The sequence below is a fragment of the Anas platyrhynchos genome, chromosome 33, assembly GCF_047663525.1.
Source record: "Anas platyrhynchos isolate ZD024472 breed Pekin duck chromosome 33, IASCAAS_PekinDuck_T2T, whole genome shotgun sequence".
Classification (NCBI taxonomy): Eukaryota; Metazoa; Chordata; class Aves; order Anseriformes; family Anatidae; genus Anas; species Anas platyrhynchos.
The window spans coordinates 829,583-844,744 of NC_092618.1; the positions used below are offsets into that span (position 1 = coordinate 829,583).

General features: G+C 42.3%; 2 protein-coding genes across 2 annotated transcripts; both read right to left on the bottom strand.

Annotated features, from left to right (window-relative positions):
- Positions 1–3,910: 3,910 nt before the first annotated feature.
- LOC140000248 (ATPase family AAA domain-containing protein 2-like) lies at positions 3,911–12,646 on the bottom strand. The gene is made up of 8 exons (XM_072030078.1): positions 12,467–12,646; positions 9,611–9,807; positions 8,308–8,467; positions 7,840–7,953; positions 7,594–7,743; positions 6,275–6,526; positions 5,456–5,589; positions 3,911–4,161 (listed from the first exon to the last, which is right to left on the bottom strand). Exons 2-8 carry the CDS (start codon positions 9,731–9,733, stop codon positions 4,114–4,116), a joined length of 981 nt encoding a protein of 326 aa, XP_071886179.1. The 5' UTR covers positions 9,734–9,807; positions 12,467–12,646; the 3' UTR covers positions 3,911–4,113.
- On the bottom strand, positions 10,933–14,683 carry LOC140000249 (ATPase family AAA domain-containing protein 2-like). Its single transcript, XM_072030079.1, has 3 exons — positions 14,065–14,683; positions 13,628–13,754; positions 10,933–12,650 (listed from the first exon to the last, which is right to left on the bottom strand). The coding sequence occupies exons 1-3, from the start codon at positions 14,234–14,236 to the stop codon at positions 12,392–12,394; spliced, it is 558 nt and encodes a 185-aa protein (XP_071886180.1). The 5' UTR covers positions 14,237–14,683; the 3' UTR covers positions 10,933–12,391.
- Positions 14,684–15,162: the final 479 nt, after the last annotated feature.

Sequence of the window (15,162 nt, forward strand, 5' to 3'; positions counted from 1 at the left end):
TTGGGGGGAGGGGCGTCGGTCTTGGGGGTGCTCGGTGCTCCCCTGTGTCCCCCCCGCGGGGGGGGGGCTCAGCACTGCACCCCGTAGCGCTCGAAGTGGCCCAGGATGACGCCGAGCTCCAGGCGCACGGTGCCGGCGGCCCCGGTGCGCAGCCGAATGCGGTCGCCGTAACCGGGGTCGGGGGTAAGCGGTTGGGGGCCCCCCCCCCCCCAGCCAAAATTGGCTCAGGCGCTCCCGCCAGGTCCCCTGGGGCCGCCAGGTGACGCAGGTCAGCGCGTGGCACCCCGGGGTGCTGGGGATCTGGCAGGAGCTGAAGCCCATCAGCTCGCTATGCCCCAGGGAGCCCTGGTGCCACACCTCGAGGTGCAGCTTGGGTCAGCCTGGGGGGGGCGACAAAAGGGAGGGGACAGGTTGGGGACACTTTGGGGACACCTTGGCGGCTATTTGGGGACACTTTGCAGACACCTTGGGGGCACCTTGGGGACACTCTGGGGACGCACCTTGCAGGCCCTTGGTGGCGTAGTGGATGTCGATGTTGTCACCCGTTATGACCCTGTGCCCCCCTCACTGGCGTGCAGCCCCCACTTGCAGAAGAGGCGGCACTGCAAGTATATATAATCCTCTATACCTAGAGGATTGGTTATCTACTTTGATCAATCAAATTTGATGTATGTGATGCTGCTGGGGATGATTAGTATACATTGTGTGGAACAATGAGTTGGGTGAAATATTCTAGATATGGGAGTCCAATAATTGCTAAAAACTTGTTTATAAATCTTGCAGAGAATATTGTGAAAGCATTCTCTTCTGGTTCAATTGGCCTTGGCCAAATCTGAAAACAAGACACGGATTAATGATACTCAAAAGAAGATGAGGGATTGTGATATATGGAGTGGTAATTCGTGTGGAGAAAATGGTTGATATTAATAAAGAAGGGGGAGATTTGGGAGTGTGGCCATGGGGCTTGGAAAGCCCTGTGGTTGAGATAAAATTAGACCCTTAACGAGGAGGCCATCAGGAATGTAAAAGAGTTTAGAGGGAACCAAGAAGGGTGATTCAGGAGACTCCATGCAGGCTCGGGTTTCTTGTTCTCCAGCCAGTAAGGCATGGAAGCTCCTGGGTGTTTGCTGTTGTTGTTACATTCAAAGTTGTTTGAGCAATGAAAAGTTGTTTTGAAAAGAACTGCTGTGGAGAGAAGGGGATAAGAGGGGAGCCTGCCCTCAAGAAAGAAGAAGAAAAAAAGGCAACACGATGAAGTTACATCAATAAAGAAGCAGGAAAAAGAAGTGAAGAGGAACAGGCTGGCAGAATGGAGACCAGGACGGGAACAGGCATTTTGATTGCCTCATGAAGATAGGTTCGGCCAAACTCAGCAAACTGCTCAGAGAAGCTCGTACTGGAAACAGGCGCGCCAGAGCTGGAGAGAAGCTCGAGCTGAGAGAAGCGGAGCCAGCACACAACTGCCCCTCGCTGCTAAGCAGCTGCGCATTATGGGGAATCATACGTCCTTAGGAACAAAGACTGTCCTGGTCACCTCACAGCTTATTCTCCTTATTAACAATCGGACAGTTTATGATCCTGAAACATGGGACCAAACTGAGGTCAAGGTGTGGGACTCTGCAACTAGAAACGACAAGGTTGCAGTGGGATTGCTCGGCACCTGGCGAGCAGTCTCTGAGGCCTTAAAGAGCCCTGTGGGACCACAGTCAGAAACGTGTGGTTTGCCAGACTGTGAGGGAGCTGCGGGCTCCTTTACTGCTCCTTCTGCCACGCCATCGGCCCCTCTGCTGCTACAGCCATCGAAGGCTTTTGCTGTTACGCCCATGGTGACCTGGATGTGCCTTTTGGCCCAGGCCCTATGGCCTTGAGAAGGAGCTGGATATGCTTGTCTTCGATTTGGGAAGAACGGGATCCATAGGGCCTGAGGACCGAGTTGCTTGACAACATAAAGCAAGACATATTGTTCAAAAGGAATGGAAAACGGAGACTTGTTAGTAATCAGGAAAAGGAGTGGAAAATGGAGACAGTTGAGTCGTGGAACTTGGAGGATTGTTTGTTACCTTTCCTGATTGTACGTATGTATAGGCATACTTGGGTTTAGTATGTAAAGCAATGTTCTGTATATTTAGAATGTTTGATGTTCGTGTGTGCGTGCTGGTGGAGCGTAGACTCCCCGCACACCCAGCGCTGTTTACTTGCCTTTTATACCTTTTATAGCTTTTATACCTTTTAGAAATATTTGTTTTATAAATATTACAAAGTTCAGATTGAGTTGAGACCTCATGTATAACAAGGGGAAGAGCAGAGCTAAGAGCAGAGCTGAGCGCCTCCAGCCCCCATTTCTCGCCCCCACCCCACACAAAACAGCACCGGGGGGGGGGTGGTCCCAGAAAAGCTAGGGGCTGCTGGGGGGAGTCGAGGTGCTCTAGGGCAGGCGCAGAGGGAGCAGAGCAGCCCCTGAACCCCTCAGGGGGCCGATCCGGACCCTGTCCCGGTTACCCCAGAGCCAAACCAGCAGCCAAGCCCTCAGGCCCACCCCAGTGCTGGTGGAGACCCCAAAAACGAGGGGTCCAGACCCCTCCTGTCTCACAGGAGACCCCACACAAGACCTCAAAGACATCCCCTTTTGGGGACAATTCCACCTCTCTTGGCAAAACTTCCCACTTTTTGTAAACAACTCCCACTTTTTGGGAATGACTCCCCTTATTTAGGTAACAATGCCACCTTTTTGGGGAAAATTCCCCCGTTTTTGGGGAACAACTCCCCCCTTTTGGTAATAATTCCCCGTTTTTTGGCAACAATTGCTCCCTTTGTGGGAAAAACTCCCCCCTTTGGAGAAAAAATCTCAATTTTGGAGAAAAACTCCCCCTTTTTGGGGAAAAAATTTCCCCAAAAAGGGGGAATTGTTCCTAAAAGTATGTTGTTGTTACCCAGAAAGAGGGAGTTTTTCCCCCAAACAGGGGAATTTTCCCAAAAAAGGGGGAAATTTCCCCAAACAAGGGAATATTTTCCCCAAATGGGGAGTTGTTTCCCAAAAAGGGGAATTGGTCCCAAATAATAAATTAAATGTTAAGTTACAAAAGTTCACAGGCCATGAGATTAGAAATAAATCCCTTCTCGAGCTAAAAGATCTCTTTTTTTTTTTTTTTTCAGGAGCGGCCTCCCTGAATCTAAATAATCCTCTCACAGGCAGAACAGAGTGTGTCCGTTCTAACTCTTTATCAGATGTGGAAAAAGAGATCGAGATGACCAGTGCCTAAAAAAAAGAGGCACTCTCTTTTTAAGGCAGACTGATCAGCACAACACATTTTATCTGTTCTTAAGCACAAGCAACTCTAAGATAAATGGGTTCAAGGATCTTCAATGTGAAGAGTGAATATCCAGCGTATACCGGGAACACCTGACTTGGACCATGGACGCCTCACGCAGATTTCGGAGGAATTCGGACAACTCAGAAATCATCTTTTACAGGAAGAGACCAGAGAATTTGACTCAGTGTAAAACTGGCACAGGCAGAAATCTCCCCAGTTACAGATGCTCAAGCGCATTAGTTAAAAAGAGATTAGAGTGTGACTAGAGAGAAGTCTCAAACTCTTGTTATATACTTAAATTTCTCTCCAAGGATGGAACAACCACTATCACCGTGCATGACTGGCTGTAGAGGGAGAGAGCAAGTGAAAGACTTAGAAAAGCACCTTCCCTTCATAGTCCTCCCACTCCCAAAATGGTTCTCAAGGAAAACTACTGACAGACTAAAGTTAACTGCTTTGAAAGGGCTGTGTGGGTGGACCCGTTGTCTTCAAGTTCAAGCTTTTTCCTGCAGAAACTGCCAACAATTATGCCAAATACAACAATGGTTTTGCAAGATGGATAAACGTCTTCCAGACTGAAAGGGAGAAGTCGTACTGTTGTTGTTGTCTGTGCACAGACACCTAAGCAGTAAAGAGCAATGCTAAACAACCACGATATCCCAGAACACACAAATACTGCGTAACAGTGACAGAAAGCGCTAGAATTCAAAACAAAAATTACCTCCACCAAATCGGTTTTGTCGTAGTCTTCTCTATGGTTGTAAATACACTGATTAATGACGCCATATACTTTTTCCAGGTGTTAAATGTCAAATCCCTTCGTTATCTTAGTGACAAAGCATAACAGTTTCTGAAGACAACAACGGAGCAAAACAACAACTTTAGAATAGTATAAGATCCTTTGAATACGCTCTATATGTTTTCAGAGGTTGAACAGTAACAATACAAGTGACAGCCTACTTTTTCTTACGCTATTAAATAAAATGTGACACTTCAGAGAACAGATTAAATATCCCATAAGATTTCAGCAGGGAAAATATGAGTTAATTTTTCATATTTCAGAGAAAGGAAAGGCTGAAATTTCGGACAATCTTTTACTACTAATCAATCACATCAACGGTTGTAATTGCAAGTCGACTGCTCCCAAAGCAGCAGGGAATGACACGATCCTCTTTGTAGGACAGCTGCTGCCACAGCAAAGCCACTGTTGCATTTCATTAGAGAAGCGTTGCAGCAGCGCGGGGCACTGTAAAAAGGCTGCAGATCTTGTAGATACAGCTGTGCCAGCTGGAAAAGGAAGCACCCTTAGGTGATTACCTTTACCCACGTGTGCCATGCCTACAACTCTGCTGGCAGAACAGATTGCTCAAACGCCCAGAGCAAAGGTGGATTAGTTTGCTCAGTCCTACCTTTAAATTCAGGGGTGGGTAAATAGCAAAGTGACTGCTTGTAGCAATCACCTCTCTCTCACACAGCCATTTCTATTACCAAAGATGCAGAGATGATAATCTCTGGCACAGCAACAGTGACAAGCTAGTGGCAGCACCTTCTTCCACTGCCACAGCTGTCCATTAGCAGTGTGAGCCTGCGAGTATGTAGCTTTAGGGAGCAGCCATACCAAATGGAAATACTACTGCCCCCTGGAAATAATGCTGCTATCATCTAATCAGCAAACTCTGCCTCCCTCGTGTATATATATACACACACACACACTATAAGAACTTCTAATGCTGCACTTTCAAGGAATTTCAGAAAAGTAGTCACTTCTCCATGGCTAGCTAGTTTACGTCAACCTGCTAACTTCAGGTTTAAAATCATCACTGCAAGAAATAAAGATCCTTTTCAGGTTCTTAATACATCAAAGCATGAAAAAAAAATCCCCAAATAAAAGCCCTCAAACCCATCATTAAAATTACAAATCATTAAATGATATCCATAATAGTGCTAGCAGGTTGTCAATGTGGTATTTTAAAATTCAGCAAGGCCTTTTATCTTAAAAATTAGGCAAAGAATCTGTCTCCTAAACTACAGATGACCAGAAGCAAATGGTAGCCTACAGAAATCTACACGAGGTATGGAAACTAAACAGTCACAGTGCATATGTCCTATTTGAGCATCAAAAAAAAAGCTGAAATTAGACATACTTTGAGCTCATAGCGATCCACGATAACTATGTAGTCTGTCTCTGTAGGAACTTGTACAGGGTTCTCATCACTTATCTGTTGCTGGTCTTCTTCCCAAGAATGTTCAGGAGTCACTGCTTGAAATGCCCAGGAATCTGGAAGGACACAAATTTCTTCAGTCAGGTTTCCTGTTTATCTAGAATACAGTCTCAGTGAAGTATCCTGTACCTGCAAAACAGTCTCTCTCTACAAATACAGAGACAGAATTGTTATCGTCTGCACTGAGAAATACTTGGCTTCTCCCTTCTTTCCAGCTAAAGCCACTGCTCCATAAAAAAACAGAAACTAAGACAAAAAAAAGCAAACAAAAATACCCACAAACAAACAAAAAGCACTAATGAAAAGGTTAATAGTGAAAAAAAATAGTCATGTTGCCAATTCAGGTTAGGGAACACATCTTAGAGTACAACATTAGGGCTTAAGTCTCCTATTCCACATGTTACTCTGGATCCACGCATCTTGAAGTGCTGCTTTTTCACCTAAGCTGCTCGTTATTGGAAAGCACCTCGTACAATAAAAGAGTGTCAGTGACTGCCTGCTTTCAGTTAGGTACCATTAGAAAAAAACACACTTTAGAATCAAAAAAACAGCACCTACAGAAACATGTGGGCTAGGCTTGCACAATTAGAGGAGCAACATCGTTATGGAATAAACTGTGTGATGATTTTTGAGAGCTGTAACAGAAAAAATAGAGTGAAATTGAAGGCTAAAGCTAATAAATAGTGCAATCCTCCTCAGCAAGAATAGGGTGCTAAAGGATCTGATGGACTTCTCCCTTACCATTTGAACTTGGATTTCCATTAGTTATAGTTCCCCATCTTGGTGTTGAATATCCACAAAGCTTAGCACTTTCCTTTTCAGTGTTAAGTTTAACTTGACATACGTCAGAAACATGTTTGTCCACAAAAAACTCTTCTCCATCACTATTGTTTTGGTCATCTGTTGGTACTCTGTTCTCTGTATCGAATTGAGAACTCCTCTTTGCTGCAGCACGCGCACAGTTGTTCCTTCTGCGCTTTCTTTCTGACGCACCTACAAAGAGACAGCATAAAAAAATAATCCAAAACATAACCAAAAGAATTCTTTTCAAAATCCATTATCTTCATCTTACTCAACTGACAAGGAAAACAAAGGAACTGAGCTACCACTGCCTATATCCCTACATATGCTGAGAAAAGAGTTGAAAGTTAATGGGGTCAGTTTGCTATTAAGATTAAAAACAAGCAAACAAACCACACACACAGCTACGGAATTTCATTCACTAAACAGTCACTTTCAGGATTTTACATGCTGAGGATTCTTACTTTGGATGGGCAGCATTAATACAACGTGAGGTTATTTGACAAAGTCACTGTCTTACTACATGAACTAATACAGATGAACATCATAAAAGCCTCTGGAAATAAGCTCTCCTTCGAGTCTGGTATCAAGCTGAAGACTTCAAAAGCTGAATACGTGTTTGGAAGAGATTAATTAATGAGACAATTTTAAGGGAATATTCAAAGGAGAAAAAACATGAAGACTTATACCTCGTACGCTTCCTGATTTGGTAAACCTTTTGTGAAAAAACAAACTTTGTGGTTTTGCCCAACATTCGTAGTATTCATATAGTATTGCAAAAGGATATGGGTGGAGTCCATGGCAAAATTCCCACTCTCACTAGTTAGACTTCCCTCCTTCAACTGGGAATCACAGTATGAGGTAGCTAAGATTTTAGCATTTGGGGAAGGGAGGGGTGGAGTGGGGGTAAAAATGCCATTTTGCATAATTAAAAACTAGTTAAGTATTCAGAAACTGCCATCCACAACATTTTTTACCTCAAGAATTAGCAATTTAGGGGCGGCTAAATGTCAATTGGGCCATCAAAGTTGTTTTTGTTTGTTTGTTTGTTTGTTTTTTATGTTGTAAACCAACTTTCTTTGAACTTTAATTCATCACTATATTGAATGAATGACCTCTGGATTTCTCTCTCACATTTTGAAGTAAATTTGAAAACAAAATACCTCTGGCATAAAGAGCCAGGCATCAGAGACACCTGTTGCGCCTCAAGAACAGAGAAGGTATGAATGACAAGAGCAGCTGAATAAAATGCAACTTACCATTAGAAATGGGTGTACTGGCATCTACAGGTGCCGCTGTCATCTCCTCATTTTCATTACTCTCTTCCTCTGGTTTGTCGTCTTCAGTAGCAGGGTTCTGCTGTGGTGACTTGGAGTCGTCCCATGGAGACCACGCTGGAGAGGTGCGACCTTGCAATAAAGAATAGATACCAAAGATCTTCGTCGTGCATTTTCAGTTACAAATGCAGAGACAAGTCTTAAAATCCTTAGCGTTAAAGCACGTACCTCTTTTCTCACGAGATTCTTTAATTTGTTCACAAAGTCGTCCAAACTCTGTATCCATTTCGTTCCTCACCATTGAATATGCAGTGTCTTGCAAAACATAGGCTCTGTGACGATCTGAAATTTTACAGACTTTAACTGAATGTTGTCTACCAACCAATGAAACTGTTTTGATCACAGAAAAAAATTGCTTTCTTCATAGGTTGGTTCCAAAAGGTTATCTCAGTGAATATTTTCAGCATAACAACGTAGAAGTTAATTAAACAAAAGCACTAGTTCCTTGGGAACACTTATATCACAATTCCATGCCCAAGTAGCAAAATGGTAAAATAGTTACAATGTGGTAAGAGATGTTCTCTGTGGATGTCCAAAATCATCTAATCCATCTGAAGTCTACTGTTTGAACACAGCATTTATCCATCTATACGTTTGACCGATTTTTTAAACTAGGGCTAAAAAGCACATCCTCACCTGTAGATCTTTGATCCGGGTAGTACTCTAAGGCATTGTTACAGATTAGATCGATGTCCTTCAGATAGTCTCCTGCAGTGAGGTACTGGTGCGAGTCAATTTGAGTCAGAACTGTTAAAAGATCCATCGGCTCTTTAATCCTTGTGGCATAGTCAGGTACCTGCAGATCAAATACAAGCATTCAGAGGTTTTCTTAACCTTGCGCACTGTCTACCAAATTATTCTGAAAACTTTAAATAAACGACTTCCTAAAAACTCTGAACATTTGCGATGCATCAGAAGATGCTGAAATTAACCAGTTTGCTTCTCAAAAATGGAAGGGCTCTTTCAACTGGCATTAGAGCTGCTAGGAGAGGACAACAAGAGGTAGGGCGGTCAGAAGCACGTGCATGGTAGAGAAGAAACACTGAGGGTGGGAGATTCATTTCACTTTGCTTCAGAAAATCACAACAGTGAAAGCTGAGTAAGCCATCCGACATTCTCTTTGTTGTCGACATTGAGGAAAAGGTGCATGCATTGCACCTGTGAAGTACCTATTGCAGGCATCTACTTTAGAATGAGGTAACTGGGCCCAGAGGTGCCGAGTTCTTCCCTCAGACCGTAAGAGGAGCCTAATAACTAGTTCAGATGAGGACATACGTATCTGTCTGGATTTTTCACAGCTCAAGAACCTAGGAGAAAAGGGGAAGAAAAGCCAGTGGATGCCCACATGAAGAGGACTTTGCTGATCCGCAGGTATATTCAAGTTACATCTGTCTTTGAAATATACGCCCCTAGTTTAGACTTATCTAATCAATTAAGGAGAAAAAGGCATCTAAGCAGCCAATTGGAGGAAAAAGAAAACACACTGCACTTATGGTTGATTCCTATTGAGGAGTTCCAGATGAAACAGAGAACAGGATCTCAAAACTTACTTTTACAAACGGCTGCTCCTATTCCTGTTCCCACAGGTACTGACAGTCCAATAAAGGGCTTTAGACTTCATTAAAGTAGTCCTGTAAATACTGTTTGTAATTATAAGGGAGGATCTCTGGGCTTTTCAGTGCTGTGACATGCCTACATACCAAAGCCTTTTCACGAGCAAACTGTGTTGGCATTTGGACTGGCTTTTTAGAATGAAACCAGGGCTTTCAGCGAATAATCCAATAAGAGACGTTTGAGAGTCAGCAGAAGTAAAAGCACTGCCTCTGCTTCTTGCAAAATCCTAATAGCGCAGCCCTAAAAACAAAGTTGAACCTTCCCCAAAACGCTGAGAAATACGAACGCTGAGAAGTTACAGACACACAGATCAGCACTAGTTTACCTTCTGTGGGTCAACGGGCTTTGCAAATTCCCTGAAACGTCTGTCAGTGGCAAGTCTGTGAGTAATGTCCCTCAAGAAAATTCTAAGTTCACGCAAGGTATCCTCCTCTTCCTCCTCCAGCATCCCTACTTCTTCCTCTTGTGGCTTCTGAGGCTCAGCTGGTGGTGCTACAGGCAGGACTTCCAATGTCCGATCAACTTCAATTAATCAGGAAAAATTAGCCAATTTACAGTACTCAAATTCAAGCATATGACAAATTACTGACAGAAAATGACCACCAAAGCAAATCCCAAAGAGCTAGTAACTTCGATAGGAAAGTTTTAGATGTACTTCTTATATCCTCCTCACCCGTTTTCTTTACAGGAGGCTTAGCCACTTGATTTAGAATTAGGTCCTCAAAAAAAGCTGCTCTCTCTGCCCTACCAGGCACCTCAATATTGCACACTTCTCCAAATTCCTTATTAAATAATTTTTGGATCTAAAGCAGAAGGAGGAAAGACATTTCAGATTTAAGGCCACAAAAACTCATCTTCTATTCCAAAAAGACGAGTACCTTTTAAAATTAATAATAACCTGAAGAACACAAACTGAAAAAAGTTATCTTCCTGGCCTTAAACGGCTACATTTTCACAGGCTGGCACGGCAAATTCAAATATCACCTTTAAGAATCACCTGTAGAATTAAAGCTCGGTGAAGGGATTGTACGCTACACTGATAAAGTAATGCCTTTCACCACATCCAACATCGCTTCCTTTGTATTTACTTGCCTTGCTGCATCCTTTACTTAGAACCTTTATGGCTATAGAGGGAAGAGAAAGGCTTCAGCAGACAAGTGAGGGCTTTTTGCTGAGTTTTTATTTCTCTACCAAAAGGTGTCTGAAGTAGCTAGTACCTCTACGTCTTCCTCCATTTTCAATTTCTAGTATTAAAAGGTAGGTAAGGAATTTCACTACTTATTTTAGAAGGAATTTAGAACCTGCACAAAAACTTCTGTGGGAACTCAAGCACTTTCAAAGCAGTTGATAATAAACACGTCTAGGTAAGACCCGTTCTCTTCCCCCAATAACTGAGACAAAATAATCAGAACGAGAACAGCGTGTTCCTGTTTTGGGCACCTTCCCTTAATGTAAACTCTCAGAAGTCAATGAAGTTCTGCATGTACTTTTTTTACTACAGTTTATTTAGGAATACAACTAGAATTCCATTCCAAAGTTACTTGAGCAGAAATTGGAACTCAGCTTTCCAGCTTGGAAAGCTTTGGCCTATATGAAGAAAGAAACTGATTTTTTTTTTTTTTTAATCAAAGTGTTTCAATTCTCTACTAAATTGCATTATTAGCAGTTTACCCAACATAGCATGGAATGACAGACTGTCAGAAGAAGTCTCTTCAGTAAAGACATCCTCTTGTCATTTCAAGCACTGCATATTCTTGACTGAACCACTTTGTAGCCACCGGAATTATTGTATTAATTTATTATTTGCATGCGTGAGAAGGGGGTGAAAGTCACTTGCTTGACTCAGAAAAAACTTTAAGCAGATGCTTTCACAGTATTCCTTTTCTCTAAGCAAATTTTAAGTGATTTGTTAGGGTGCCTGAGTAATAACAGTATGCATTTAACAGCACAGCATTTTGATGCTGGAAGCATTCAAAAATTACAAGAAACTGAAGAAATAGTAAGAAAAGTATTGAAAAACACCTCTTCTGGGAGATCTGAGTGACGTACATCAGACGTAGCAAGCAGCAAAACTGGCGAAAATGCTGGAATGTTACGTAGTAGAGTTAGAAAAGTAAGTTTCAAGGCAGGTCCAGCGTTGTCCCACCATAAATGGATATCTGGGACATAACTTATGCTTGGTGCTGTCTTCTGAGCATTTCGGATCAGCTAGTGAAAAGGAAAGCTTGGGTAAGAAAACTAAAACACGGAGAATAACCTGTTAATACATAGCTACATAGCCATCTGACTGCCCCATGAAATGAAACTATGTGAACAGAGTGGCAAGCATCCTTTCACATAAGGAATTTCTCTGGGCACCCTTTCAGATTATCAGTATTCGGAGAACTCTAGTCAGAAGATGGGAAGGATATATTCAGGCAGTGGCTAGACACCGTAGCTATATGGCCACAGCCACAATCATCGCATAACAAAGAAAGGAAATGTCCCTCTTTTGGGACACATCAGTATTCAGTAGTGTAACATGCCTGTTCTTACTTGTATAGCTCTCAAATGTTTCCACTAAAGGTAAAAATATTTTAAGGTAGTGATGCCAAACAGTAAAATGGATTTCCTGCCTAAAAGTAAAAACACCAAATCTGTTCATTTTTTCTAGCTAAAACCACATCAGCGTGTTAATGCTTTTATTGCACACACTGCAACAGCACAAGTTGTGTATGTCCGTGTGAAAACAAAATAAACAGAAGCCCCAAACCTTGGTTGCCTTACTAATATAATTTAAAAGAAGGCTACAAAAAGTAGCCGACATGCAGTCTGGTACAGAGCCATCTACTGGGAGCACACAGTCTTAGGAGGCAATGAGAACTACTTTCTGGATCCCAGGGAGATGAGCAGCATTTCTTTCCACAAAGAGATGTTCATTAGCAATACCGCCCAGCTTCCTGAGCTGCTAGCAACATCCTCACTGTAAAATTGGGTATGGAAAACGTGGACATGTACAACATCCAGATTGTTTGTGGTGCTGTCTAAAAGAAAAGGGGATTTTCAGACAGAAGCAAACATCCCAGCACATTAAAAGAAGGCCACCTCCATTACCAATGAATTTTGCTCACCTTACTTGCAACTCGATTGATCCTCTACATACAGTCAGTGAATCCGATGAGAATAAAAAGAAAAAAGGTACCTGTCCGCAGATTTCTTCTGGCGGTGCAATGTTTGTAAGCAGAACAGAAAGGTCCAGGGTGTGAACGGGAAACTTCTCCAAAGCGTGCAACACCACGGGTGCCACGTAAGAAACCTGGCCGTACCCTTCTTTTCCTACTATTAGCAGACGGGGCCGGCGTGATGTTGGTTCGCAGAAAGCACTCCTAGAACAAGAGTTAAGAAAACAAGCTTATAAATGAGGTGCTGAATAGACACACAGATGTTCCAAGTACTTTTCCTATAGATTTTCTTTTCCCTCCCCAAATAATCCCAATGGCAGTGGTACATTAAATACATGTAAGATTTCCAGTTAAGTTATTCAGTCATTCCAATTGTTTCATCTTCTTCCCTTGTGTTTCCTATTCTTTACTAAACCAAGACTGCAAATTAATATCCCTGCAATCTTGCCTTACTACTAGGAAATAAATTTGCAATGAGCATTTGTTTCCCCACTACAGTCAGGCTGTACCTTTGCTGGCTTAAATCAAAGATGCTAGAGACTTAGCCTTGCTCTAGAGGACAGAAAATCTTCTGGACAGCACAGCAATAGAAACTGAGAAAAATAACTGATCCAGCTGCGACAACATGATCTAACTTTCCAACCGTGGGCTTGCATGACTTCCATACTAAAATACCACAAGATTAACACAACTTGGTGGCTTAACAAATAAAGACACCATTCAAATTTTTCTCAAGGTGTTTTAACAAGCCATTTCTCAGTGTTCTTTCTACTACAAAATTCACTACTGGTTTAACAATCCTGGAAAACAGAAGGGCAAAAGGTGGCAACACAAACCCCTAAAGTTGGGGTACTTTTAGCTAAAAGGACAGATAGGACATGTATGCGGTCTTGAGTCTTTCAAAGAATGCCATGGATTAAGTCAACGTGTTCTGGTAGTCTACGGATCACTTTGGCTTAGGAAGAGAAGCCTGGGCATTTCAATTGGGTCATTCAGAGCAACTTCATTACAACTTTAGTCCCTTCACCCTTTCTTCTTGTGAATACCAAGCACCCCTTCTACACACTAACTTGATGTTACCCCTTCGTCTACCACCCCTCACACTTTTAACAGCTGGAACTGTTTACAAAGACTCATCAGACCTGAGAATTTAAACATAACAGGGATCTATCTTTCTTTACCTGCTGAAACAGAGGAGTTTTTTCTCCGGTCCGTCAGGCATTCCATCTTTGAATTCATCTCCGGAAACCAAGGATGCATCGTCATCACTGTTGAACATACCATCTTGTAAAATAGGATTTAAATGGTCTGAAAGGCAAAAGAGGTTTGTTAACTTCCCTGAATAGCCTTTGTCTCTTTCTCTTACATTAATACAGCTTCTAAATCAGTGCCAAAACCCTTTCTTCATTTGAGAGCACACACTGAAAGCTATTTCCTAGAGTTCATCCCACCACAGATCTAAGCAGATGGCACAAGGCCCTACAAAGCTGTACCAAGTCCCACTGATGTGTACGTATAAGGTACGCTACTCTTGGTGATTTTTTTCTCTCCCTTAGAATAAAGGAGCTTACGAACAATCTTTAGCAGAATTATAAAGAAGTGGATGCTGTGGTTATACCTTGCTGTCGGTCCTCCTTTAGCACTAGCTGTGCCTGCGGGAAGATCTTCTGCACAACTTGTAAAATATTCGCTACTGATCTTTTAAAAAGTGGCTTGAAAATGGGTGATAGTGCTTGTACGGGTGAAGCCTCGATCCTGTTTGATGCCGGAACAACCTTCTTCGGAGCCATGAAAAAGTCCTTTGCTTTTATTTTAATAGAATTAACGTCTAGTTGCAATTTCTCCCTACTTGCATAAATCTGAGGATAGCATCGGCGCAGAGAGCACAGAGCAGCTTCAGTACATAGGGATTTGATATCTGCACCACAGTATCCTAACAAACAAAAATCAAACGTTACATCAGTCAAGGCCCAGGTTTACAACATGCAACATTTAAAGAATTTGTCATGTCAAAACCAAACAGGTTAACAGGGAATTCAAAGTGCTACCGCTCTGCAGGGAAGTTTCATGTTGCTCACTGCCTGATATCCTGCGCTTATGCAGCTGAAGCAGACTCCTCATCAAAAACTATACTCTTGAGGCAGATGCCCCAGAACCATTTAATGTTCTCAGACAACAAGAGGAACGACAACAAAGAGTAAATAGATGAAAGCATCTAACTCTGATTGCTATGAAGGCGTGCCAGCTGCCTCGTTGACTAGTTGTGCAGCAAGGCACAAGAGCTTGGGTACTGCCTGGTACAAGCTAAGGTTCTTTACAACTTGGTCACAAGCAAGAATCCATTTTGGTTTCAGTCTTACCAATGCATTTCTCAGCTAGTTCATCAAGCAACATGTCCGGTGGCTTAGGGGTCCAGTCACGAGTATGAATCTTGAAAATTTCTTTTCTAGCCTGGAAGCAAAATCATTGCATTTTAGCTTGTCTCAAGTTTTCCTTAAAAATACCAACAAGAAACAAACAAACAAAAAAACCAAAACAGTCCTCCCTCAAAACCCCTCATCTACTAATACGCTTTTCTTACTTGCTCAACTTTCAAGTATTTTACAGTTATTTAATATACACTCTGCATTGTCAACCAGGAAATTGAATATTTCTTATTTGTTACACTGGACTTTTTTCTAGGAACCTACAGTGAAAGAAAAGGCATTTATAGCTT